Here is a 27,899-nt window from a genome sequence, read left to right as displayed (position 1 = left end):
GGCTGGCTTTTTAAGTCAAGGTAAATGCTTTTGATCCTGGATGTTTTATTCCCATAATAGAGGTGCAACATGCTAGTTAGAGTTCCAAAAGCTTTTGACAGAGCATTTGAAGATGTTACACTGCTGCTGGTGACCCAAGATGATGACTTGATAACTTGAGGCACAATGTTTTTGATTTGCTACTAAAAGGCTGCCTTTCTGTTTTTAATGCAAAAAGATGTTTAGAAACAGAATGAGCCAGCCTTTGTGTGAGTCTACTAAGGCCTTCTGAGGCCAACCTTTTGTTTTCACTTCAGCCCTTCTGTCTCCTACACACTAGCTGCTGATTGCTCCAAAGCAGTCTTACTACACGTGTGGCCATTGTTAAATTCTAGAAAATGAAATAATTTAAATGTAAAAGAAGGTACAGTAGGTTACAGAAAGCATTTGCTTTACTAACCCAATGTTTGTAGAGTCTGGAGATATCCCTTGTTTTCACTGGGTACAGGATGATTTTTAATGTATTTACTTTGTGAAGTTGACAGAAACATCTTCCCGGTATGCAAGAAAAATTTCTGGTACCACAGCCCTGCAGGAGGCACTGAAGGAGAAGCAGCAACACATTGAACAGCTCCTGGCAGAAAGGGACCTGGAGAGGGCAGAAGTTGCAAAAGCAACCAGTCACGTAGGGGAAATAGAGCAGGAATTAGCTCTGGTTCGTGATGGACATGATCGGGTAAGAGTGGTGTTGCTCTTGGTAAAATAGAGGCTTTAAGACAATTGACTGAATTTCCAAAATTGTGTTTTCTTATTGAAAAGGTCTGGGAGTAAGAGATGGTGCTCTAAAACTGCAGTAATCCATACCTGTGAGATCTTCCTTGTGGGAGCTTTGGCTTGATGAGATAGCAAATCTATTTCATTTAACTAATTTGGTTAACTCTACACATCTCAATAAGTGAAGGTTTTCTTTTATTAAATGCATATTTGAATATGATAACATTCCTGTGCCGTGGCCCATCACCTTACCAAATTGTGATTGCTGAGGTATAGATACATAACTTGGAAAAAATTTCCAAGGTTTTATTTTTATTCTTCCTGCTAATTAGCATGTACTGGAGATGGAAGCAAAAATGGACCAGCTACGAGCTATGGTGGAGGCTGCTGACAGGGAGAAAGTGGAGCTTCTCAATCAGCTTGAGGAAGAGAAAAGGTAACCAAAAACTGTATTTAGTAGTATAACTGTGTTAAAAACAAGCTTTGCATTAAAAGCAGATGCTGTGGTGACTTTGAAATATGAAACAAATTTCGAATAATGCAGATATGGGCAATTATTGTATAAAAACATATTGCAGTTTCTTAAAATTAATACTAAAAAAGAAACTCCCTTAAATTTAAATATTAATACTAAAAAATTAAAATTAATACTAAAAAAGAAACTCCCTTAAATTTGGGGAGGGAAAGCCAAAGAAAGTGGACTTTTTTAGAAGCTGTAACTATTTTTATAGCTGAATTTCATGCAACTCGTTCCTTTTATTATTGCTTTCTGTTATGAAGGATTTTATTCCTGCTCATATGAAATTAATGGATCATGCCTGATCTTTTTGAAACACACTTCATTCACTTCAAAATGAAAATTTTGATAATCTCATTTCCTGACAGTGCTGGATTAAGAATTTACAGTTTAGTTCTCTTGTGAATAATTTATTACTACTAGTCATGTGCTTCTAGGTAGCGTCTCTTACAGGAAAATCATCAAAGCCATTAATTTTAATGCCTTTTCTAATTGCCTTTTGTGACCGCTTGAAGAAAGGAACTGGGATTACCAAATAGGTACAGTGAGGTTAGGAAAGAAAATAATCTGATAAATTGTTGGGACAAGGTTAGGTGAGGAAATAATCTGATAGATTGTTTTGGTGGATTTGGAATGCTTTTGAAAAGCAGGAGTCTATTTAGAAACCTTTGTGAGTCTGCCCTGCAGGCTTGTGTGCACCCCTGAAATCAGTCAGATGTCAGCCTCTCTGAAAGGCTTCCCTCAAACCAGAAATCAGAGATGAGAAAATACAATGGTAAATCCTGGGCAATTCCTTTACAGTTTTCATGCTGCCTTTTTATGGGACCCACTCTAGCTGAATTTTCAAAACAAACAGTAGAGTTAGGTCTGGAATTATTTGTATATCCTCTACAAAATAATGCAGTGGGGTTTTAAATTTAAAAAAAAAAAGAGGCAGCTTTGCAGCACCTCCAGTCATCTGGCTGTGGACCTACTTTTGCTGAATGCCAGGTCAGTGGGGGTCTGTTGTACTGCAATCCTCCATGGCCTTGAGCTCACCTTCAGCGTGTTGCTAGGCAGTGTGGCAGTGCTGCCCATTCACCGAAGCGGCGTCCTACAGCCGGGAAAACATTTCCCAGCTTCAGCAGGGTAATATTTCTCTGTCCTCCGAACCACTCTAGGATTATTTACTTTGCAAGTTCTCTGTAATATGTATTCAAGTCAGTCGCAGCGGTGACTTGAAGTCAAATAATCTTTAACCCTCTGTTTCCCAAAGCGCATTGGTGAGACCCACTTACAATAATAAGTTCTTACCATCCTTTTATTTGAGACATCCATCACTTGTAACTCCCTTTGATGCAGTGATTTCTACATCTGTCAGCCAAGCTGCAGGCACCAGCAATGTGTGTAGCTCAAAGGAAAGAAGACACGCTTGTCTCTTCCGTTGCAGCATCTTACAGTGTTGAAAGGATCAAGGGGGAAAGGAGATCTGGCCCTTTGTTCATTGGGGTATGCCAGAGTCAGGGGAGGGAAGAAATAACCTTTTACGAATTTTGTTTTAAGTCAGTTATTAGCTTCTCACTTCTGTCTTCTCATTTTAAGACTCCTGTATGGGCAAGGCAAGTCAATGTTCTTGCCTGTGCTCCCATTCTGCATCTGGCAGTTCATCTTGGCACCTAACGTGATTGTCTGTGCTAGAGTTTTTGATGCAAGTTGGCCAGTGCACTTCTAGAAGGCCCTCGGGTACCTTGGATGTGTCCTGACTTTCTGACTGTTTCTTAGGTGAATGGTAGAGTATACAGAACGTGAGTTCAAACTGCTCATTTAGGTCACCTCTTTTGAGGACATGCAGAAGGGTGAGAGAATGAATCAGTCAATGGTGACTTAAAGGTTTTCTTTTTAACTCATCAGAAAATGCAACCAAATACTTTCTCTATAGAGCTGCAGGAAGACTGATGCCTTACTTTGTCAGTGGTTGTGTTTTAAAGACAGCGGCTTTCCTTCTCTCTGGTGCTTCCTGTGAGAGATTTCTCCTTGATGTTTCTGGCAGTTTGCTGGTTCAGTCAGAATGATGTCACTGTAGTTGTGATTTCCACTGAAAAGTGAGCTTGGTAACATTTTCTTTCAAAGTCACCTAAATTTTAATGACTTTTCCCCACAGGAAAGTTGAAGACCTTCAGTTCCGTGTGGAAGAAGAATCCATTACCAAAGGAGACCTAGAGGTAAAGTATCTCCAGCTTTGTAAACAGGATATAGAGTAGGACACAGAAATGCAATCAGTTCAGATTAAGTGTGCTGTTCTCTGGAAGAGAAAGGCAGGAATGATTAATAGATGCAATACTGGTCCAAGCACATGCAAAGCACATGAAAGTGATTCCCAGTTCTGCAGTCCTTGAGTAAGCTACTCGTCCTGAAACTACAGGGTTGCACCCTTCGTTCAGTTACACACTTTAGCAAGGGTTGTACTGTGGAATGGCTGTAGTTGTTTGGAGTAATTAAATTAATTCATAGAAAACTCTACCTTTTGATATGTTACATTATTTTATATTATATCTTACTTACATTTCTGAAATTGCTTAAAAATAACCACCAAAAAAAAAGTCAGTTTGAAGTTACGAAATTGCAAGTTAATATTTATGCCTTTGAAAATTAATATTGAAGACTAGTCCTGTTTGTCTTCGATCAATTTTTTTGAATAATCCCTGTGCTGTCCTTAGGGAAAATTGATTAATAAAGAATGTTTTGTCCTGAGAGTTATTGCACACAAAATCTAAACAGCCACTAATATGTGCAATTTTTATCTTTCTATTGTTTGTATAAGTATAATGTTGGGCTAAAACACAGTATGTTATTACACAATCAATAGAAAAACATTTAATGAAGGATTGCTCTCAGGTATTTGAACACTGCCAATTTTTATCCCAAATTTCAAATTAAAAAGCAAGATACTTTTTAGTTGTTCTACTCTGTTGTTGTCTAATGAGAAAAATATTACAATTTCTTGCACAGCATGAAGTACAAACTTAATTAACTTGTGTTCCTGTGAACCATTTATGACCAAAGTGCTAGCCTTATGAAAATTACTCATTTCATATAACATTTCTTTTATTTTAGTCTTCCATTCATTTTAAGATACCTATCTAGACTCTTCATAGAATGATCCTTTTATTGTTTAGTCCATGGAAAACTTTAATTTTTTATTTTTTGTTAAATTAATCAATAGTCATGGCAAACCATCTTGAAGACTCTGGTTTGTCAAGCTGCGTAACTTCAAGAGTTTAAACTGAATCCAAGATAATGAAATGTATCCTGTTGTTTGTGTTGGAATGATAGTGCTAAGTCTGCAGGTGAAATATTTTTGTTTGTTTGTTTTTTTAATTTTACTGATAGCGAAAGAGGCAGATTTCGGAAGACCCAGAAAATGTAAGAGGGCACTTAAATGTGCAGAGACATCCCGTGTTAACAGATTGTGTGCAGAAAATGCTTATACTTATTCACTAACTGCATAATCTGTTATTGAAACATTGACTCTAGTACTTGTGTGCATGTTGCTTTCAGAGCAATTACAACATTTATCAAAGAGAATGTGTGTAATGACTAAACGTTGTAATCCCCATTAACTGAAGAGGGGGCGAATGTGTCATTAGAATTCTTTAGGGTCAAAAACTTTGCAACTGATTGAAGAGTAAAGGAGCTTGTAGGAAATGACTGTCCAGGATCTTGAAACGTCTTTCATTTGAATGCAGGATTTTAGTTGCTTTCTTCACAGAATCCTGCATGCTTTCCTATGCGCTCCTACTGCTGTTCAATAGATGCAGTATGTAATTAGCTGATTAATTTTTCTGAGGAAAAAAATCAGTATGATCCCCATCTCCCCTTATTTGTTTCTTTTGGCTTGAAATGCTAAGGGGAGAGATGATTAAAAACATCTGAAGAATTAATGTGCAAAGCTGTCCGTTGTTACTGTAGCTTCATGTAGCTTCTCTTTGAATCATGTAGGAAAAATACATGTTACTGGATAACAGAAGTAGCCTTACAAGACGTTTAAGCAGCCCTCTTGCTTCCCTAGCTCAGAATAGTGGAATTTGAAAGCCCGCTCTTTGATTGCACTCAGAAAAATTTATCCCAGGCTGCCTCCTCTGCTGCATCCCCAGCCAAGATGGGAAGTTCCCAAGACTAAAACTGGTTTCCTGCTGTGCATTCTTAGGTGTTCCTTTTGCGAAGCTACTTCAGCGATCTGGGTCTCCTCTATTCTTCCAATCGGGCTCACGGTGTGTTAGAAGTAAATCTGCATGTGCCCTTCCTTGCTCTTGTTTTGTGCACTCCTTGTTTAATCCTATCTTTACTCCTGATTTCCCTATTCTAATTTTTCCATTAAAAAATGGACATCTTCACTCTCTAAAGGAGAGAAGTGGGTGATCACTTAGTTTCTAGGCTAATGCTTCATAATCTCAGTCGTGTTCTGTGATTGTTATCCCAGCACGAGGGGACTGAAGGTCATCTTGCCCCTATCCTACAACTGATTATCAGCATTTATGGCTTCAGCACAATTTCACAGGTTGACCTGTGGATGGAGAACTTAACAGTAAGGTTTATTTTGAAGTGAAAGAGTAGCTAGAATACACAAACACTGAAAATAGCTGCTGACTGCTCTCTGAAGTTTGAGTTGAATTCTTTAAGGTTCAAGGCAGAGTAAGGCTTGTCCCATTTCCAGGTCATTCTTAGTCTGACAGCGAAGCTTTGGAGAAGGTGAAGATGCTTCCTTTGTTGGTTTTTTTTTCTTTTCTGTTTTTCTTTTCCATCCAATTTAAGATTGACAATCAAATTATTTTCTTACTTTTGTAGTACTCTGCTCTTCTCAGTTTACTGTGCTCTGGGTTTCCTCAAAGAGGAACATAATCATTTAGGCATTTCTCTCTAGATGATCAGGAGAGAAATTTGAGTGATTCAAAATTTTGTGGTGATTTTTACCTCAGGGAAAATGGACCTTGACCCTTGGAAATCACACTTGTTTAAATGATAATCCCTCATGCCCTAAATGGGAAATAAGGTGTTCAGCAGAGATCTCTGGAGTGTTTTTTTTTACCTTTTATTTCCACTTTGGTAGGATTTCAGCTTCTTTCCCTTTGTAATATGTAAGAGATGGGATTAAAAAAAAACCCCACTAGTCAGTGATGGTATATCTGAACTTTGCAGTAGTGAAGCAATCTATAAAATTAATGATTGAAGTGGTTTGGGTTTTATTTAGCATAGAAAAGCTTAAGATAGCATAGTTTGGAAAGTCAAGCAGAGAGAATTCTGCAGCTATTAGGGTTGGGGTTTCTTAGTTTTTAATAGATCCCTTTGGTCAATTAGAGCAAGGAAGGTATGAATATTCATTTTTTTTAAAACAGATTACTTTTCAGACTTACAATTTTGTTGTGGATCAGAACTAATACTAACCTGTCTCAGAGAGGGGACTGAGTTATAGCCACTTCTAAAATACTGTTATTTCCCTTAGAATGCTCAGTTCCATTTTTAAAGGCTGTGGGAGGCAAAAATGGTAATCTGTGTTCTTGTGGGGTTTTTTTCCCCATATACACTGAAGATCTTCCACTGATCGAGAAACAAATCTGCTGTGGAATTTCGAAAAGTAGACAAATCCAAGAAGCAACTTTTAGTGTTTGTGGATTTTAGTATTTTGGACCTAGTAACTACACCGTAAAACAGCCAACTGTTTTCAGCTGGAAAAATGGTTAAAAAATTAAACTGCCAGATGTCTGCGTGCTTTTGGGAAAGAAGAGAACTTGATGGTGTCAGAAGGAATCCTGTGCTTGGAGGAGAACAGGCCTGAAGCTAAACAAGAGGCTCGTCCCCATCCCACTTGCTCTGCAGAGACTATGTAAGATCTTTAACTGCCGCGGCTGGTTTGGAGGCAGGACTGATCAGCTTGTCACTCTGTAAATAACATTCTGTAGGGATTTTTAAGTATCGTGTTACAAAGATCAGAGAAGCAGCAGTGTCCTGCCAGCTGTGTGCACACTGCTGCGCTGTGGCTTCGGCAGCAGCGTGGCTTTGGGGTTATTCACGTGTCTTCCTGCCTCTTCACATTCTTTCAGTCCAGCGTTCTGTGGGTAGCTGTTCAGGATGCAGGACTCTCTTCTGTTAATAGTGGGTCATAGGGTTTGGGGGTTGCTGTGTTGCTTTGTTCTGCAGTAAATTAACTGCAGCAGTCAAGCTGTGTGGAGAACTTTCATCAAGACTGATGGATGCAACTTCTTCGGTTAATAAACACATCGTCAACTTCATTCAGTCTTCTTCTGGACATCCACCTGACTCTTGATGTGGGCAAGCCTTGAAAAGCTGCTCTTTTTGGAACAGACACTGTGAAGCAATAGACTTTCGTAATCCTTTTAATTTGGATTGTTTAGTAAGTTTAAACTATCAGTGACCTGTCAAGATTGACGCAATACTTGACTCTTGGCACTTCAGAAATAAGCATGGCACCTTGTTCTTACCTCTTTATATTTCTTTTTTCTCCCCTTCCCTTTCCCCACTTCAGAGGTGCAGGTCAGATTTGAACTAGCTGCTGGACTTCACCTGCATCTCTCAAACTTCAAGCTATCTTGTGGGCCTCTGGGAATATCTGGGTATCAACCCAGAACATCCAGTATTCTGTGTTCTTGCTAAAAATTCTACCCCTTTGCAAGCAAAAGACAGGAGGTACCCGCTTACTTAGTTTCATGTGATTCCTCCTTCTCTTTAGGAATCTAGTAGAATTACAAAGATCTTATTTTTTTTCCCCTCCTTACTTCCACATCTTATTCAATGTATTTAGACTTCAGTAACGATAGATTCACTTTTTTACCTGGTTTTGGAGAATCTTACTTGTTGCTTGCTTCCTTTCTGAAAGAGGAGGAGGGGGAAAAACTAGGAGGGTTCTGCAGTTAGAGACAACCATTCTCTTCCCATTTCTATTCAAATAATTCATACCATACTGACAAATGAACCTTAATGTTCCCAGGTCTCAGCAAAAAGGATTTTTATGGCTGAGACTTGAGGTACAGCTACTACTTAAAAAAAAAAAAGTCACATGAGCTTCAGTGGTGAATTTTTGTCCCCCTAATAATTTGTTTTAATTATTAGGTTCATAATTAAATCATTTATAAAATAAGCCCAATACATAAAAGAAAAAAGTTAGTGGGATGATGAGGAAAGGGATTTATCATCCTGTTAGAACGGGTACAGATATATATACACATATATATTTTTTTTACGTAACTATTCTAATTTGTGCTGAAAACTTCATGTACTGATAAATAACTTCTACTCGTCTGCATGAAACCTTTTTGTTCATATTTCTTCGTTTGTGATTTTTATTTTTTTTTTACATTTTAAATTTTTTTTTACACGTCAGTCCATTTACACTTTCAGTCCATCTTTCTCATCCATAGCGTTTCCCTGCTCATTTTATTCACTGCATCTTCTCTGCTCATCATTGGTAGAAGATTCTGGCAGCACGGCCTGCATGTGGCTCCCTCCTCTTGTGCTGGCATGTGATGGTGGCACCGTTGTGTTCTCTTCCTTTCCCTTTTTACTAACAGACGCAGACCAAACTGGAGCATGCCCGCATTAAGGAGCTTGAACAGAGCCTGCTCTTTGAAAAGACCAAAGCTGACAAACTCCAGAGGGAGTTAGAAGACACTAGGGTAATGGTTTTCACTATTTAAATAACAAGACTTATTTGTGTTGTGGAAGATTTCTGATGACACAGTCTGCTGGGTATAACACATGCTGAAACAGGTCCTTACTCCTGCCATGATCAGTACCTGCTAGAGATACAGCTGGAACACTTCAAAAATTAGCATTAATTTTGAGCTTCGGTGGTGTGTGTGTGTGTGTATGCCTGTGTATGTACACTCATTTCTTCAGAAGAATTCAGGTAAGGTGTCTTAAGCTGCAAAATTAATACTTGAATCCAAGTCAAAGGTAGCAAATGGGACTGTGAACTGACATGAAGGGATGTTCAGTGGTTCATTTTTAGAAGTAGCAAAGTTCATTAAATCCAGAAAAAGTAAGATGACTGCACCAGTGCTTTTAACACAAACTTAGTAGTTGGGGCTTGGTTTCTGAGGTCTTAAATAGTTGTTGTACTACTTGCTTTGCTAAATTGTGATTTACAGTGGCTTTTTAGTTCCTTTTTTCCCACCCATGACATAATCTTTTCATGGATATCTCAGTAGTGTTAGTAATACTGTTGCCTGTCAAATTATTACTGGACATACTTTGTCCCAAGTCAGAAGTTCAGCAGATGTCAATTCTTAAGGGAGGAGAGAGAGAGAGAGAGATCCATTCTCACACATGCGGCTTTTCTTGAGGTAGGATGAATATTATAAAACCAAGAATGTACTGTATAATAAGTACTTTTAAAGAGCAATTGCAGGTAAGTAATATAAGTAATATCTTTTTCAGGATGTTGGTATAATAAGGAGGTTGAAACAGTAACTTCCTAGTTAGAACTAACCGGGGTAGCTTTGCATGCTTTTCCATACCACAAGCTGCTTCAGCAGTCAGGGAAGAGCTCAGATAACGTGAGGATGTGTTTTCAGAGAGAACAATGGAGTGGGTATAGAAGGAGTTTCAAAGGATTTGTGGGCTAAAAATGTGTTTGTATTTTTCTCTGACAGTCTCATAGCTGGCATGAGATTAATTTGGAAGCCATTATTTAAACAAATAAAGATCTCAGGGTTCTCCGTTCTTTTCCAGTCTGCTTTAAAAGGGTTCTGAGAAACATGTACCAGTACAAGTTGGGGACAGACCTGTTGGAGAGCAGTGTAGGGGAAAGGGACCTGGGGGTCCTAGTGGACAGCAGGATGACCATGAGCCAGCAGTGTGCCCTTGTGGCCAAGAAGGCCAATGGCATCCTGGGGTGTATTAGAAGGGGTGCAGTTAGTGGGTCAAGAGAGGTTCTCCTCCCCCTCTACGCTGCCCTGGTGGGGCCGCATCTGGAATATTGTGTCCAGTTCTGGGCCCCTCAGTTCAAGAAGGACAGGGAACTGCTAGAGAGAGTCCAGCGCAGAGCCACAAAGATGATTAAGGGAGTGGAACAACTCCCTTATGAGGAGAGGCTGAGGGAGCTGGGTCTCTTTAGCTTGGAGAAGAGGAGACTGAGGGGTGACCTCATTAATGTTTATAAATATGTAAAGGGCAGGTGTCATGAGGATGGAGCCAGGCTCTTCTCAGTGACATCCCTTGACAGGACAAGGGGCAATGGGTGCAAGCCTGTGTTCCACAGGAGGTTCCACATAAATATGAGGAGAGACTTCTTTACAGTGAGGGTAACTGAACACTGGAACAGGCTGCCCAGAGAGGTTGTGGAGTCTCCTTCTCTGGAGACATTCAAAACGCTCCTGGACCCGTTCCTGTGTGACATGATCTAGGTAATCCTGCTCCGGCAGGGGGATTGGACTAGATGATCTTTCAAGGTCCCTTCCAATCCCTGACATTCTGTGATCCTGTGATTTTGTTAAACATTGATAATATACATAAGCATAGTTTGTAAGTTGTTTAGCAAGTTGTTGTTTCTAGATAACCTCAGGAAAAATTAATTTAACTAAATTCCACCTTTAGAGAGAATATAATATGCATGTAATACAAAGATGGGGACATTCTTACTTTTTTTAAAGCAATGTTTTATACATAAATGAAACAACAGTTGATCTTGTTTCACAGCCTTCCACGTCAAAGCAGCATTTGCTTTTACTTAATGTTTCTGTAGAATTTCCATAGAAATAGGAATTGACAGGGAAACTCAAAGGTGTTCTAATCCAAACTGCTGGTAAGAATACACTAATGATGTTAGTTTGCAACGCTCCTTCGTTTCTTTTCATTTCTTTTCAGTGAGGCCAAAGTGTCTTTGTATTAAACATACCTTTTATAACTCTTTCTTCTTTTCTTAAAATGCTGTTAATCATAGGTGGCCACGGTATCAGAAAAATCTCGCATCATGGAACTAGAAAGAGATCTAGCATTGCGGGTGAAGGAAGTAGCTGAGCTTCGAGGGAGATTAGAGTCTAGTAAACACGTTGATGATGTGGACACTTCTCTTTCATTGTTACAAGAAATAAGTTCTTTGCAAGAAAGAATGGCAGCAGTTAGCAAAGAACATCAGAATGAGATGAATTCACTGAAAGAGAAGTTTGGAATTAGTGAAGAAGCATTGCAGAAAGAGATCAGATCACTTTCAGCTTCAAATGAGAGAATGGCAAAAGAAAATGAATCCTTGAAAACTAAGCTTGATCATGCCAACAAGGAGAATTCAGATGTAATAGAGCTGTGGAAGTCGAAGCTGGAGTCTGCAATCGCCTCCCATCAGCAAGCAATGGAAGAACTAAAAGTTTCTTTCAGCAAAGGTGTAGGGGCTCAGACAGAAGAATTTGCAGAGTTAAAGACTCAGATTGAGAAGATGAAAGTAGACTATGAAAATGAAATGTCAAATTTAAAACTGAAGCAGGAAAATGAAAAATCTCATCATTTAAAAGAGATTGAATCGCTGAAAGCAAAACTGTTGGCAGTCACAGAGGAGAAAGACCAAAACCTGGAAAGCCTGAAGACCAAACTGGAAAGTGTGGAAGATCAGCATCTAGTAGAAATGGAAGACACTTTAAACAAATTACAGGAAGCTGAAATAAAGGTAAAGGAGCTAGAGGTACTGCAAGCCAAGTACAATGAACAAACCAAAGTTATTGATAGTCTTACACCACAGATCAAAGCTGCTGAAGAAAAGCTTTTGGACCTTGCTGCACTTCAGAAAGCCAATTCTGAAGGTAAATTGGAAATCCAGAAACTTAGCAAGCAGCTTGAGGCAGCCGAGAAACAAATTCAGAATTTAGAGACTGAAAAGGTTGATGGAAGTAGCAAGGTTTGTATCAACATCCATCCTTTTATTTTTACTTTACTTTCTTTTATTTCACATTTGTACTGTTCTAATCTGCTATAGCAAATACATCACAGAAAACACTAGTTGTATTGAATGTGTATCTTAGCACCATCTGAGGAGGTTTAGAGAAAGAGTTAACCAGGTCATATGTCTCAACAGGTTTCTAGTGCTCAGTCTGTACCACTAAGCAAAAGAAAAAAAATGCTTTCTGCACCTTCTTGCCCCAGGCTTCGGCATGCCTGTGCTGAAAGCCTCATGTTATGGAAAAGTTAGTTTGTTGGCTTATTTGGGAGAAGAATCTACACATCTTTATATAGACGGTTTTAACTGTTTAATGGTAGAGGTATTCAGATAAAGTGACTTGGGGCTCAATAGGGAAATATTTCCTCTGTACCTTCACTACCTTGCCTCTCATCAAACAAGAAGATGGAAGAGGCTATTGAAAACAAAAGAAAGCAAAAAAGATCCTAGTGGAACTTTTCTTTAAGACGAGGGTATGCAGTGCTGTTGTTAGGCACTGTTTCACAGCATTTTTGAAGCACAGACAGCAATATGATACATCTTACCAAGATTATTCTTAATTTTGGATGAAATGTCTCTTTAAAGTTGGAATTCAGTACTTGGAGGTTGTTCCGCCACTGCAGCTAGGAGTAAAACTGCTAAGATATCATTTCATTTTAGGGGTTCCTCCAGATCTCCAATCTATGCATGACCTGACAAGACAGACCTCTAATTGTAAGAGTGGTGGGAAAGTAACTGGAAATAGCTTTCCTGAACCCTTCACAGATGGTTCCAAGATACTAGATTTCTATGGATCAGTGACACTATTTTTGAGGTCACACTGGGTTTCTGCACTACCCCTGGGTGTGGTACAGAGCCTTTTGAACAGTTACATCTCCGTGTGTGTGTTGGTGTGAATAGCCAGTTGAAACGTGAATGCGAAATTTATCAGTTAAAAAAAGTTAAAACAATAAAGAACCAAAATTACTAATTCAACTGATGCTGTAACTTTGATTGGAAATTTTGAATATACTGAGAAATGTCTGCCATTAAATAATGTTTTCACCATTAATTCCAAGAGAACTAAATTTTAATGATTTCAGATATATTCCAAGATGCAATTAGTACTGTGATGTGGTCGTCAGTGGAAATCAACTTTGCTCAGTTAACACATCACATTTTTTTCTTCAGATTTTTTATTTTTCATCTTACTGTGATTTTAATGTTATAGTTATTTCTTTCAGATTCAACTTTTAGTTTTCCTATTTTTTCATTCATGTTTGTAATTTTATTTTACTCCATTTCATCATCTTCGTTAGGCTAGTAATCTGGCCAAAGAACTGCAGGGCAAAGAGCAAAAGCTTCTTGACCTTGAGAAAAACTTGAGTGCAGTAAATCAAGTTAAAGATTCTTTGGAAAAGGAACTTCAAGTTTTGGTGAGTAATACCCCCAAATTTTGACTTTATCCTTTGGATTTTGGTTTTCATGGTGAGAGTGTTATTGAAATCTGTGGATCAACTCTGAGCAAAGTCTTTCAAAAGCTGTTTTACTCATGAAAAGAAAGCTAGGGGTCATAGCTAACAGGATCTGTCTCAGAATGAAAAGAGCATTTCACCTGAGTTCTATGTTATCAGGTGTTTTGTCTAAACAGAACTAATCTGTTTATGGATTTCAGATAAAATATTAAACCAAATCAAAAGCAGCATGTAGTTTAAATTTAGGCAACTCGTTAAGAAACACATGGCCCTTTAACGTAACTGTTGTACAAATTAATGCTTGCTATGCACATCTTACAAATGGTTTTTGAAGACATTTTTCTTCTGATTGCTCGTTTTGCAAATTTAAATAAATTTGCAAGTGTTCTGTAGTTGGGTGGGATTTTCCTGAGAAACTACACCAGAGTTAGTAACAAAAAGACATGCTTTTAGGTTTTACTGTCCCTGTCATAAAATCTTTCCATGGCCATAGTAAATATTAAAAGTTGATGGAAGAGTCTTGCTGCTTAACTTCCTCAGTATCATCCCTTTTCTTCACAGTTTAGCATCTCTTCCTGCTGGTAAAGCTGGAAAACACTGGTATGAGATTGATCACAGGGTTGCAGGTGTCCACTGTGCAGCCCATGAGCAGCAGGGATAGCTTCTTGCATGGAGACCCAGAAATCACGTCACTGGATTCTGTGGCTACCGTTCTGCTATAGCTGATGGAGAAGTTATTTTGAATGTTTAGGGACTTCCTTGCAACCAGGGCAAGGGAAAATCTTGCTTTACGTTGCTGAGTATATCTATGCTAAACTGTAATCCAAAAACTTGGTCTATTTGTGATAGCAGTGACGACTCTTCTATTTTGTACTTGAATAATACCTAATATAAATTCAGTGGTTGGATTATACTGCTGTTACCAAACCTTACCTTTGGTTTTTATCCATTTTTCAGAAAGAAAAGTTTACTAGTGCAGCTGATGAAGCAGAAAATGTTCAACGAACTATGCAAGGTATGTCTGCTGCTAAACTAAAAAAAAGAACTAAAAAGCTGCAGAAAATAAATGTAAGATAAAGGGTTTTTTGACACGTGCTTTCAGATTTACCCCTGCTGGTAGAGCAGTTTCAGCAGCTATGGAAAGGACAGAATTACTTGCAGCCTCTCTTCTTAAAGAGTAATATACCTTGCAAGTAGGTGGAATTGTCTGCATCTAAGTAGTTACTAACTTTGTTTTCAAAATTTTACTTGCATAGAAACTATAAAAAAACTAAACCAAAAGGAAGAGCAGTTTGCACTCATGTCTTCAGAACTGGAAGAGCTGAAGTCTAGTTTGACTGGTAAGGAAGTAATAAAATGGAATGTTTTGAAAAATGCATCAGCTTTGTGCTTTCCTATGCCTCCTGCTCAGCTCAGCACATCCTAGTATGTAATGCTTTCACAAATGCACATGCCTTCAAAAAAAAGCCTTTTCTCTAGGCAGAAAATGGCTTTTGTGGCACTGTGTGTAGTGACACAGCAGGGTGACCATGATGTTAAGGAAATAGTGCAGTAAGGCAGAAGATTTCCTGGTTGAGTGTATTCCAAATCAATAGGTAAATGCTTGTTTGACTTCGCAGCAAAATCACGCTGTGGTACTGGTCAGATACCAGACAAAGGCTTGGGGACCAGGCTGAAGCATTACAAATGTAAGACAGTTAATTCACAGAAGCCTTGTCCATAAGTAGTGTTTTCTTTCTAAGGACATCAAAAAGACTGTACATTAGTTGTGTTGTCTCCTCCTTCCTATCTCACAGGAGGAAGACTTGCTGTATCTTTCTAGTTGTACATCTTAAAACCAATGTAGAAAGAAATTAAGAATGATTATGTACCCTGTAAGCAAGTCTTTCAAGCCATTGTTGGACTGTAGAAGTCATCCCAAGGGCAGCTCTTGCCCTTGGTGGCAGTGCCTGCCCTGGACTGAGTAATTTTTTCACTGTAGCTTCACATTGCTTGCGTTGTTTGTCTTCCCCTGCTCTACTAAAAAGCTGGTGAGTTGTCTCGCCTGCAAGATGTGCATACCTGTCTTCTTATAGTGCTTGAGTACCCTCTGATATGGGTAGAACTTGTATCAGCTTCTCATGGCCTGAAGTTAAGTGAATCACTTCTGAAAGAAAGATTTCTTGACTAGCTGCTTTTTTACTGTTTCTGAAGAGTTCTTAAACTTCTGCTACCAGTTAATGGTTCAAAAGTCAAACAATTGTAATTTTTAATTTTAAAGGGGTAACTTGCAAGCTCTGTAGCATCAGTATTGCTCTCCTTATAGTTCTTTACTATCTTCTAGCTGGTCTGTGCATACCATTTCTCTTAAATTTACTAGACTGCTAACCTTTGTCTTGCTCAGTGATGGAGAAGAAATTGCAGGAGCGGGAAACGAGAGAACAGCAACTGATAGAAACTAAAGCCAAACTTGAAAATGATATTGCAGAGATCATGAAGTCTTCAGGAGACAGCTCTGCCCAGCTTACGAAAATGAATGATGAGCTCCGCTTAAAAGAAAGGTATTCCATCATTGTCAGAGCATTTTCACGTTAATTCTTCACTCCTGCACTCCTAGCTTCTCATTTTATCTTTTTGTAAATATCTGAACAAGATGCTCCTGAGTGTCACATTGATATGACAAGTGAACTTATTCTATCAAACTCAATTCGTCAAAACAGTCTCCTCAGAGTGATGTGAAGAGCATCTAACACTTATACTTCTAAAATTCTGATGTAACATGCTTCTCATTGTCCAGAGTACATGAACATTTTAATAATCTAGACTGTTTTGTGATTGTGCTTCATAGTTATTTGATTATCTGATAAGCGTGGTTTATTTGGACATATAAAAGACTTGGGTCATATTTTTGACTAGCAAAAGAAAATGCATTTTGTTTCAAATAAAAATTGTATGTAGAATAATTGTTCTTCACCTTTACAAAACCCCAGACGAGGAGCAAGGTGACTGGCAGCTGTGTTGCTCTGCACACGAACAAGTGCTCGGTCTCACTTGTCTATATTTAATTTAGCAGAACATTCTCTATATGTTCAATAATTAAGTCTCTTTCGAAATGCTTAGACAGAATATAGAACTTCAGCATAATTTAGAGTCTTTCGTCTCTGTGCTTGTTGTGCTGTCAGCAAAAAGTAATGTTCTTTTATTTGGTCTTTCCAGGCAGTTGGAGCAAATACAACTTGAGCTTACAAAAGCAAATGAAAAGGCTGTTCAGCTTCAGAAAGATGTGGAGCAGACAACACAGAAAGCTGAGCAGACTCAGCAAGAAGCTCTCAGGATTCATCAAGCAGAACTGAAAAATATGCAGGATCAGCTAACAGACATGGTAAGAACTTTAAAAAGCACGAGCTAACTACGTGCAGAATATTGTACCTCTGCTCCTTTAACTGTGTTCCAATTGTTTTATCTTCTATCAGAAAAAGCAAATCGACACTAGCCAAAATCAGTATAAGGATCTTCAGGCAAAGTATGAAAAAGAAACTTCTGAGATGATCGCTAAACATGATGCAGATATCAAAGGATTTAAGCAGAACGTGCTGGATGCAGAAGAGGCACTGAAAATTGCACAGAAGAAAAATGATGAGTTAGAAACCCAGGCTGAGGAGCTGAAAAAGCAAGCAGAACAGGCCAAAGTACGTATACGTTGTTACTCTGCGAGTAATTTAAAGTTTAAATCTTTCTGTTTCAGTGAATCACTGTGTTTTGCCTGGATTCATCATTTCATAGTAGGATTTTTGCAGTGTTTCATTTTTGAACTCTTCCAGGGTAGATTAACATTGGTTAGGGAAGAGAAGCGTACATGACTAATTGGTTGTCTTCTCTAGATTACACAAGAATCCATGAAGCATGGTTCTTTGATGTTAAAATTCTATGTTCATAGATATCTTGCTCAGCACAATCAGTTGGAGCCAGATGTTGTTAGCTGTTTTTTAAATGCATGACTTTTAAATAAAATATATTGTGAACTATTTCATTTAAAAGTGTTACACACCTGAAATTTTGTTCTGTAGTATGATCCCATATTATGCGCAACTACTTAGTAAATAGCTTTAGTAATTCTCTTTTTTTTCCTCCTGTTTCTTTGACGTTGCTGCTTGCTTTCATCCCTCATGAGTTATTTGATATAATCTTTAATTTATGCTTTAGCAAAATATTTAGTGTATAAATTGACACACAAGTTAAGTTTAAATACACCACTAATGTGGTGTGTTAACAGGTTGTGACAATATGTTTTGGACAGAATCATGAGGAGAACTAGCTGTAGAAGGTGAATTTGAGAATTGGAAGTCAGTATCTAATATAACTCCCTGCATTTTAATTCCCTTAGATCGTCATGAAATCATTCTGTGGCTCTTTTCTGAGTGATTTACATTCAGGAGATTTGTTGAGAGTAGTTTTAAAAACAAGATGAAGTCTTGTATGGAGGAACCTTCAAACCATGATTTTATGCTTTTTTTTTTACTTAACCATTGAAACGTTTTCCTGCAGATGATGGATGTTTCGTAATGAAATAGCAGGGGTGGCTGTCAACAGTTGAATTTGCACAGGGACTGTGTGTCAGTGTATACACTTTTTTAAAACTTAAATTGCAATAGCTCTGTTTGCCCTTAAACCACATTTCTCATTTGTCTGCTTGACTTCATTTTTGTTTTCCCTTCTCCCTGACTTTATTTCTTTAGTCCTTAAGCTCTGTGTTAGCATCAGCCAGAAAAGAGATTGAACTAAGGTCAGACAAGATGAGGGCTTTGAGATCGGAAAAAGAGACCCTGGCACAGGAGGGAAATACTTTAAAATTAGAGAGGGATTCCTTGTTATCAAAACTTGTAGAATTGGAATCAAAGATTGCGTTAATACAACAAGACCAGGAAGAACTTCGGACAATAAATGAAGAACTTCATTCAGAAAATAAAAAAATTCTAAAGCAGAAGGAAGAAGCTGAGGCCAAAAGCCAGCAGGAAAGCACAGAAAAGTTAGCACTAATTTCTGAGAAAAACAAATTACTCTCTGAAATAGAGGCAGCACAGGCAGACTTTCTGAAGATAATTCAAGAAAATTATGCTCTTCAGTTTTCAGAGTCAACCTTGCTCCAGCAGTTGAAAGAACTTCAGGCCAACAAAGATGCCCTGGATGTGGTATGTCAGAAACATATAAAGGAACTGGAGGAACTGGAGCATTATCAGAAGAAACTTTTGGAAGAGAAAGATGCGGTTGTTAAATACAAAGATGATGTTATTCAAAAGCTGGAAAGTTCTTGTGAGGCTCTGGCCAGAGATCAAAGAGAGCTGCTGCAAGAAGTGTCAACTCTGACTGCAGAGAGAGATTCAGCCGTAGGTAAACACTCGGATCTTAAAAATACACATACAACCTTAAAAAATGAAATGGATGGTCTGTTGCAGACAAGTCAGAGTCTGCAGTCCGAGAAGGAGATGCTCCTTAAAAGCATAGAAGAGCTGCGTGTGTGTTTAGACAGTACAGTTGGTGAAAACCAAGCTTTAAAAGTGAGAACAGAAGAGATGCAAACAGAACTCGAGACTGAACATAAAGAGCTTAAAAAAGTGATGAAAGACAATGTGGAGTTGAAGGATTCCCTTGCTAGTCTCTCTTGTCTTCTTGAGGAAATCAAAGCCTCAAGAGAGAGATCCAATTCTGAATGTATTCAGTTACTTCAAGAGAAAGAGGCTCTTTCTTCATCAGAACGAAGGCTTTTGGCTGAAAGGGAGGAACTTTTAAATGAAAATAAGGCAATTGCTGAAAAGCTTTCTAAAGCCACAGCAGATGCCGTACTTGCCGAGCAAGTCTTTACTGAGAAAATGAATGAACTGAACTTAGAAAAGGAATCTGCTCTTCGTAAGTCACTGCACTTTGAAAAGCACAATGAAGCTCTTCTTCAAGAGAAGAATGAGTTGGAGAACAAATACTCAGAACTTCTTGATGAAAACAAGTCTTCTGCAAATGCAATTTCTGATATGAAGAGAGAACATGAACTGGATGTCTCCACCAAGAGAGCTCTGGCCCAAGAGAATACCATGCTCCAAGATTCCATTGAAGCCCTCAAGAAAGAACTAAGTAAGAAGACTCTAGAAAATCAAGAGCTAATAGCCTGTAAATGTGACCTTTCAGATCTTCTGAAAGAGGCCCAGGATGCCAGAAGAACATTAGAAAATGACCTGACTGCTGTATCACATGCCAAGCAGGTCCTGTCATCTTCATTCAAGACCTGTTCCTCTGATAGGGAAATGCTGACCAGAGAGAGGACTGAATTGCAAGATAAGTGTCAGAAATTAATTGGAGAGGTTGAGGTTATGAAAGAAAACTTAACCATAGAAAAGGAAGCTAGAAAACTGGACAAGGAATCATTTTTGTTGGAACGTATGGAACTTCAAAGCAACATCAGCTTCTTAGAGAAGGACATAGAAGAGCTGAGAGAGAAAAATAAAGAATTGCTGACTGAGAAAGAACTTTCAGTTCAGGAGAAAGAAAAATCTGAAACTAAACTGGCAGAAATAATGAAAGAAAAGGAAACCCTCTGTGCAGAGACAGAGCAGCTTGCTTCCAGTATTGACCGACTGAAGAGTGACTTTGCTTCCTTGTCTAAATCAAAAGCAGAGCTCCAGGACTTGCACAGCTGTGTCTCTGAGAAGCTGGATGATCTTCAACACAGGCATGAGGTGATGGAGAAGGAGAGAATAAAGTTACTTCAGGAAAATGACAGCCTGCTTGCTGAACAGAAGAGCCTGGTCATCATGAAGGAAGAAATACTAAAAGAGAAGGATAAATTCTCCAAGGATGTTTATAAACTGCACGAGGAAGTAGCACTTTTAGAACAAACTAATAGTGACCTCTCAGGCAAGTTGCTGGTGTCTCAGGGCAAAAATCAGATGCTGGAGGAGGAGATGAACAATCTGGCTTTGAAACTAAAAGGATTTGAGACTCTCCAGGCCCAAACAGTAGCGCAAAAAATGGAGGTATTGAAACACGTAGTTAAACAACGCAGTATGGTTCTGCTAATTCTGAGCACTAACCCAATGGTTTCCTCTCTGCACTTCATTGCACAATCAGCACTTCATCTCAGTATAAACAGGCTGGAATTATGGTCTCTCTCAATATATTACTTTGTTTTTTTTTCAAGTTGTAACTGTGAGTCTGAAAGACACTTTTACTCTGATTTAAAAACAAAAAATTCTAAATGTAAAAGCCTATGCTGTTGCTGAATGTTGCAAGAAAACAATGTAAACTGTGAATAAAAGGACGTTTTGTTTCCTGAATTTGGTAGGAGAATTTGAGCAGCTCTTTCAGTTGAAGTACTCTGCAGCTTCAATGCTAGAGTAGTAATAGATACGGTTTTAGATTAGGTCTTTGTGCAATTTTATGTTAAATTATAACAAACTACAAATTTGAGTTACTCAAAAATAAAATATAAAACAACATACTGTTCCTGTGAATGTAATTGGATAAAAAGCAGTGTCAGAGAATCATTTAAATTTACATTATAGAACTTTCAGTCTGTTAAAGACATTGGCATCTCTGGTGTTCTTTTTATTCACAGAAGTGTTTTGTATTCACCACCAACAAATTCTGTAAAGTATTTTGAATTTCAGTTTGTGGGGCTTGAAGCCCATAAAAGAACTTTGAATACAAATTGGAATCAAGATATCCTATAGAAATGTATTATGCCTGCCTAGGTATTTTGATATACTCGTGAAGTACTTCCTTTTATGAGGGCGTAATGAACAACACTGAAATGATGTGGAGAATAGGCTTTGTCTCCTATTTAATTTTTAATTATTTTTCAAATTTTTAACAGCTTTTTATAATTCCACATTTTCTGAAAATAGAGCAGTCTGTTGGAAGTGAATATCTATTGAAGCACTACTGTCTGAAGTGGTTAGAAGTCTAAGAGCAATCACAGTGGTGGTAATTAGAAATCCAGGAATTAAAGGAGAAATGGGCTTCCTCAGTGGTAACACAAGCATGGGGTTATGGTCTGTTTCTGCATGGAACTGAATCTTCTTATGTCCATTTATTTTTATACTTTATGCAGCTTCAAAATGCAAATAAATTCTCAGTTGAACTCCTTGTTTAATTGGAGAGCAGCCGGCAAACAGTGGAGCTGTGCATAAAGTATTGTGGTTCATCTTTTGCTTTCACATCTCCCTTTGGTAATACCTTTTTTTTTCCCCCTCACTCCCCTTTATATACAGGCTGCCAAAATGGCAGAAGATGTTTTCCAAACTGTGGAGAAGGTGACCAAAGAGAAGGATGCCATTCACAAAGAAAAGATTGAAACTTTGGCCTCTTTGGAGAACTCTAGACAGAGAAACGAGAAGCTACAGAATGAAGTAATCACATTTAAATGGTTTTACATGAAAAGCTTTGCCTAGTTTGTAAGGAACAACTATTGAATTACAGAGAATTAGCTTAGGCAAGAGCGGATTCTGTCATTTTCCCACAACAATACTCAGTCTTGTAAAAATTTACTAGATGAGTGCATATTGATGGCAAATCTGGGTGGTTTATATAGCCGTATGACCTGTGTTCTTTTGTATTTTGCATGTGGTTTCTAGTACCTTTACAGCATATGAGGTTGTGTCCCTTAAATCTTGGTGCAGCAACAAAAAAATTACCATATGTAACAGGAGTTCTGGATGCTACGGTCAGCAGCTTTTGCAGATCACAGAATTAGGAGACAGGGGTTTGACTGAAGGCTTCATCGGTCTTGCTGTGTAGCTTTGGAGAAGTTGTAGATGTGACCACTCTGTGCTTCAGTTCCCTGGTTGTATGTATGGGGTGCAACTTCACGCTCCAGTGAACTGCTGCAGAGCTCTGAGTAACTACTCCTAACCCACCAAAGGTATCACTCACCTATAATGCACTCCTCGCTCTGTACATCCTCTTTGTGATCTTGACAAGGGTAATTTTATAATTTCTTCTTTTTTCCACTTTTCTGTTAATCAGAATTGTGGTCTGACAGGTACAAATTCCTCTGAGCTATGCGTTATACCAGTACATGAGCACAATAGTCCCAGAGAACTTCACAGTCCAACGTGTACAGCAGTTCCTCTAGGGACCTGCTCTTCAGCCTGTGCCTTCCCACCACTTTGTGATACTTCAGGGTTTGAAGGAGGGAAAAATGTCCTCACTGATCTTTTTCACGCTCTTTCACCCAGAGTGTCTTGTCTAACGCTGAACTGGCATCTTTTCTGCAGATCTTGAGCACCATGTGGCCTCTTTTTGATGGCTCCTTCATCTTGCAGCTCCTGTAATAACGGGTAGTGAACAGCTGGGCTAACTGAAACGCCACAGCTTGTGCTGAAACAGTAATGATTTCCAGCAAGATCGGATGACTTGAGAATTAAAAGCAGTGACGTTAGTAATGGCAGGGGTTCACTTTCTGGATTTAAAAAAAAAATCCACAGGGTCCTGTAATGTTGAGAATGGCTGAAGATTATCTGTTATGTAATAGAATGTGTCGCCGAATGCGGACGAATGAGGCTCGCAAGCTTGTGGGGGTTACGTGGTCGATGCGAGCTCAGTAAATAGATACACAACAATTTGTCCCATGCAACTAGGGCTCTGAAAGGATTTCATTTCTTATGGCTGCAAGCACAACATTCAGCCTCCTCTTTCTCAGAAATTAAGGTATGGTAAAGCAGAACTTTTTCTCAGTTATCTTAGAGGAATAAAGATCAAGGGAACAGCTAATTTCAGCAACAAGTGTTGAATTTTAAAAGGAGTGCTTTGCTGAATATCTTTTCCAAGTGCTACACCTAAGGACTGTGTAGTTTCATAGTGTAATGAGGTTTTTTTTCCTCTTTAAGTTGGACGTGCTTAAACAAAACAACCTGAAAAATGAAGAGGAACTCAACAAATCAAAAGAGCTTCTAAATCTGGAGAACAAGAAAGTGGAAGAACTTAGAAAAGAATTGTAAGTATTTCAATGTTAAATCTGTTAGACCATTCCTTTGCAGTTACATTTACCTTTCATTTTTCTGAAAAACTCTCTCTCGCTCTCTCACCAGTATCTGCACTTATAAAGCAGATATTAGGTCAAAATTAAATACTAGTTTGACAGGCATAAAACTTGAAATCAGGATGTTGCTCCTGAGTTGCTGAAGGGTATTGAAGCAAATTTTTCACTCCAAGTATTGTTTGAAGTAATTTGTTTGGTGAAGGAAGTACAGAGTTCTGCCACCTGAGGGCACTAGATTATTTTAAAAGCTTTATGATAAAATTCTGTTTGGATTTAATTACAAATACACTTGGAGTGTTAAGTAGTTTTAAGTGGCTTTGTTTACAGAAAATCTGGTTCTGCTTTGATTTTTCTTTGATGGCTTTATCCAGTTTATTCCCCTTGCAACACTACACACTTATTTTCTAACTGGTACAATACAAATGCCATACATAGTATGTAAAATTAGAGTTAATTGCTTATTATTTGAACTGCTTCATTTGAGAAACTACCTCTTACCTACTACAAACTAATGACATGTAACATTGTACCCAAACAAATTAACTGCAAAGCATCTGATACGAAGTAATTTGCCCTGTGAAAGCTTTTGGTGTGCCACCGTGAATAAGAATCCAGTTATTGCTGCCCTGCAGTAGCTGCACGTCCCCCAGCTTTCGGAGGTGTGATGCATTAAATCACAAATCTCTGTTCCCACCTGCGCTGCGAGAAGAATTTCTAGACTCATGCAGTGAGCGCTGGAATCTGGACTGAGAGCTAAGAGCAGCTTTGGCTAGTTATTGTTATTATTGTTAATTCCATAAGTCGTTTTGTGACAGTTCTTAACCACTGCTCTGAGGGGAGGACAGGGCACAAAGGACATTGGCACACAGAATTAATACTAAATCTCTGTATGACTGACAGTTTTTACTGCTTGCTTTTGAAAAGGCTTTTATTCTGTGAGCAATTCCTACCTGCCTCAGTGCTCGTGGGAAATGTCAAAGCAAAATAATTATTTCCAGACTAGTTGCTCTACTGCTAGACCAGCAAGGGGCTAGCAGGCTCTGGCATCATGGAAAGACAAAATATATTAGACTGTAATTTGTCAAGCAGAGGTTATTTATAGAACATATTTCCTGGAAAATCTTCAGCACTGAAAGGTGTTTGCGTGGTCCTGATCACTCTGTGGGTTTTTTAAATTTTTTTTTTTTTCCTTAAGGTTAATCTTAATCATAGACTATTGCTGAGTGTGGTCTAATCATCAGCGGTAAGAGGTATTGTGGATAAGTGGAGGCTTGTCTAGTTGTTTTTTAACTGATCTTTGTTGCACAATTATTTTGTGTGTTGCCTGGTTTTGATTAGCGTAAGGAATTAGCTTGATAACTGGCATTTCTTGATCAGCAGTAACGTGGGTAGAGAGGACGCCTTTGAGAGGTCGGTGGCTGAAGGTAGTGCCCTTGCCTTTGCGAAGGAGAGTAGAGGGGAAATTTCCCCCACGGGAGCTGTGACTGCGGGTAGGGACGTGCTGCTGCCTCTAGAGCGGTGCCCTTTGGGGCAGGAGGATGTTACGGTGACATCGGTGTCCTTTGGGGCAGGAGGATGTTACGGTGACATCGGTGTCCTTTGGGGCAGGAGGATGTTACGGTGACATTGGTGCCCTTTGTAAAAGCTTCTGTGTAAAACCAGGATGCCGAAAAGCAGGAATACCAGCTGGGTGGTGTGTGTTCCTTTGGTACTGCGTGCTGTCAAGTGCACTTGCAGCTATCGGTTTGAAGTTCCCTGGCACTAAATCTGGGAGCGTTTCACCCCAGTTGACCCCAGTATCTTGTGTGCTTTTGTGACAACGCCCTGAGTCTGCGCTTTAATGCCTGAAGCAAAAAGAGGAGCACAGGTTAGTACTGCAGTTCAGCAGACAATCGTGGTTAAAAATAGGTTTGTTCCTGTATCAGCAAGTAGCTTCGTACCGAGATAATTTGAATCGCTGCTCAGTGCTGTGAGCCAGCCTGTTCAATCCAGTCTAGGTGGGTTGGAAGTCGGTCAAGGTGAGACCAGACAGAAGAAATGGTTGGAAAATCTTAGTCATGTTACGTGCTGAACTCGAGAAGTAAATCACACTTCCTTTTGTTTAAATGTGCCAAATAACAGACCGTCGAGTCCTTGTATTTTGAAGGGCTTGAATAAGTTTCTGACTTGTGGGTTCTTCCACCTCCCACAGTCATAAAAGTATTTTTAATATTCCAGTCAGCGGTTAACTCTGTGTAATATTGGCACATAGGAGTACTGAGACTCCTTTGTCTGAAAACAAAACACAGTCATAAAAATTACTGTTTAATGAAATGAAGCGTATCGTTTTTATTCTTTGAAAGACATCAAATCTTATAAAAACTTGTGTTAGTCACTTGTGTTACGGGCAGGCATGCAAAATTTTTTTCAAAAATTTGTTGAAAATAAACTTACTTCCAGGAAACCACAGATACTAGCAGCAACACAGACTAATGAAACCTGCAGATCCATTTTTTTCTTCATATTTTGTCTCGTTTTCAGTTTTGTATCTGTTAAAATAGTGGAATAGATTAGATACTTTCCTGTTTTGCCTCCTGTGATCTTGCACATTCTTGTATGTTTGGATGTCAGACCTTGTAGAGAGTATATAAATAAGTGGGACTGTAAGCATATTTTTTTTCCTTTTTCTTTCTTTTTTCTGCCTTTTTTTTTTTTTAAACAATTCTTATGTTTTACCTCTGGCTACAAAGTTCACTTCTGAGAAAGTCTAGGCTGTAAACCTCACCAACGCTCTTCTCAAAGCCAAGCATTTGCTGACTGTCAGGAGCGTGCAGAAATACCACTCTGAACTTCCCTTCCATTTCTTTGAGTATCTGATACGTTTAAAGGAAGAGGAGTTTTGTGCTGCTACTGCTTTTCAGGGTGCAACCTCTCCCTGCGCATCTGAGGTCTAGATTGTCACCTTCATTATAGATGCCAGCAGACACGTGACCTAGATGTATTTTTCCAAGCTGTGAAGCTGAATCTCTCCCACAGTTTTTTCTTGCCTCTCTCGTTCCTATGGTAACTATGCACTCTCCGTCCTCGCAGCGAAGCGCTGAAGCTGGCAGCAGCTCAGAAGTCCCAGGAGCTTGCAGCTTTGCAAGAGGAGAACGTGAAACTTGCCGAGGAGCTGGGCAGGAGCAGGGACGAAGTCACAAGTCATCAGAAGGTAGAGTGGCTCGAGCGTCTCCTGAGCGGTGGCGAAAGGGCCGCGCGCGCTGTTTCCGCTGATGCCTGGGGGACGTTGCGCTGCATGTTCGTGCTTGAAAGATGAGTTGTTCTGAGAACGTTTTAAAATAAATGTGGAAGCCACCTGCACTGGGAGGTTAGAACTGCAGGCTGGCAGAAGGTTACATAACCCGTGAGGATACTTAGGAGGCTTGGGAATAAGCATAAATTAAATGTGCTTTAGCCAAATGCATTAACAGATGCTTGCTATTTCTGTCGGGAGTAATTTTGTTACACAACTGTGGAAATCTCCATCTACCCAGTACTAAGGAAATCTAGCTATTTAATTCTATTCTCCTTATTCCTGCCCTCCCTTCCCACTAAAAAAAGAGTATTTGTGGCGTTTTTCAGAATGCTGTTTAAAACTACTTGGTTGGACTCTGTCTCTGAAAAGCGCTGTGCACGTGTACGCTTGCTTGAACTTCCTACTGTGCATGTACATGAAGAGTGTTGCAGCCAGGTAGTGGGTACTGGAGGACTTGAATCGATGGGAGATGTTTTTCTGGTGGTAGGAGAAAAAAAGACTCTCTTAATACTTTTTTTTTGTTTTTACTATTATATTTCAATACGTTGTTGAAATCTTGAAGTATGGGCTTAGTTATACAGCTTATAGCACTGGTACTTGCCAAAAGAGAAATGAGATTTACAGCTATTAAATGTGGTGGGTTTATTTCTTGTGGAGCAGTTCTGGTGACAGCCACACCGTGAAGGCATCTTTGGAAGACCTAGTCCAAAAGCAAGAATATAAAAGACAAGGGTTTATGTATTGCCCTTCTGAGATGGCACTTGTGCAGAAGAAATATTTTTAAAGCCAAGGGGCTGACTTTTCCCCAAGAGCCCTGTTTTGAAGTACTGAGGGTGGGTGAGAACAAATCTGGCCAGTTTCTAAACCCTTTTGGCTGCTGACAGGAGTAACACACAAGCTCCTTCATCCTAAAGAGCCTTTGGAGATGATTAATGAGAGTCTGAGACGTGTGGGCTCCACCACTGACTCATGCTGCA

At 39.0% G+C, this 27,899-nt stretch overlaps 1 protein-coding gene across 9 annotated transcripts in view; it reads left to right on the top strand.

Annotated features, from left to right (window-relative positions):
- Positions 1 to 27,899, top strand: part of CLIP1 (CAP-Gly domain containing linker protein 1) — a 66,513-nt gene that overhangs the window by 26,264 nt on the left and 12,350 nt on the right. For 3 of the 9 annotated variants that reach the window (XM_068412365.1, XM_068412366.1, XM_068412368.1), the window contains exons 6-21: positions 518 to 715; positions 1,086 to 1,189; positions 3,411 to 3,471; positions 4,640 to 4,672; positions 8,833 to 8,937; positions 11,205 to 12,149; positions 13,487 to 13,603; positions 14,600 to 14,657; positions 14,899 to 14,982; positions 16,026 to 16,182; positions 16,838 to 17,003; positions 17,095 to 17,310; positions 18,358 to 20,643; positions 21,880 to 22,017; positions 23,497 to 23,603; positions 26,718 to 26,838. In XM_068412365.1, the coding sequence (XP_068268466.1) occupies positions 518 to 715; positions 1,086 to 1,189; positions 3,411 to 3,471; positions 4,640 to 4,672; positions 8,833 to 8,937; positions 11,205 to 12,149; positions 13,487 to 13,603; positions 14,600 to 14,657; positions 14,899 to 14,982; positions 16,026 to 16,182; positions 16,838 to 17,003; positions 17,095 to 17,310; positions 18,358 to 20,643; positions 21,880 to 22,017; positions 23,497 to 23,603; positions 26,718 to 26,838 (4,896 nt within the window). The remainder of the gene's footprint in view (positions 1 to 517; positions 716 to 1,085; positions 1,190 to 3,410; positions 3,472 to 4,639; positions 4,673 to 8,832; positions 8,938 to 11,204; positions 12,150 to 13,486; positions 13,604 to 14,599; positions 14,658 to 14,898; positions 14,983 to 16,025; positions 16,183 to 16,837; positions 17,004 to 17,094; positions 17,311 to 18,357; positions 20,644 to 21,879; positions 22,018 to 23,496; positions 23,604 to 26,717; positions 26,839 to 27,899) is intronic. The other 6 variants (XM_068412370.1, XM_068412371.1, XM_068412372.1 and 3 more) reach the window with 6 other exon arrangements.

The sequence above is a fragment of the Nyctibius grandis genome, chromosome 14 (assembly GCF_013368605.1).
Source record: "Nyctibius grandis isolate bNycGra1 chromosome 14, bNycGra1.pri, whole genome shotgun sequence".
NCBI classification, from domain to species: domain Eukaryota; kingdom Metazoa; phylum Chordata; class Aves; order Nyctibiiformes; family Nyctibiidae; genus Nyctibius; species Nyctibius grandis.
The sequence above is the reverse complement of the archived record's forward strand: the minus strand, read 5'-3'. Positions and strand labels throughout refer to the sequence as shown.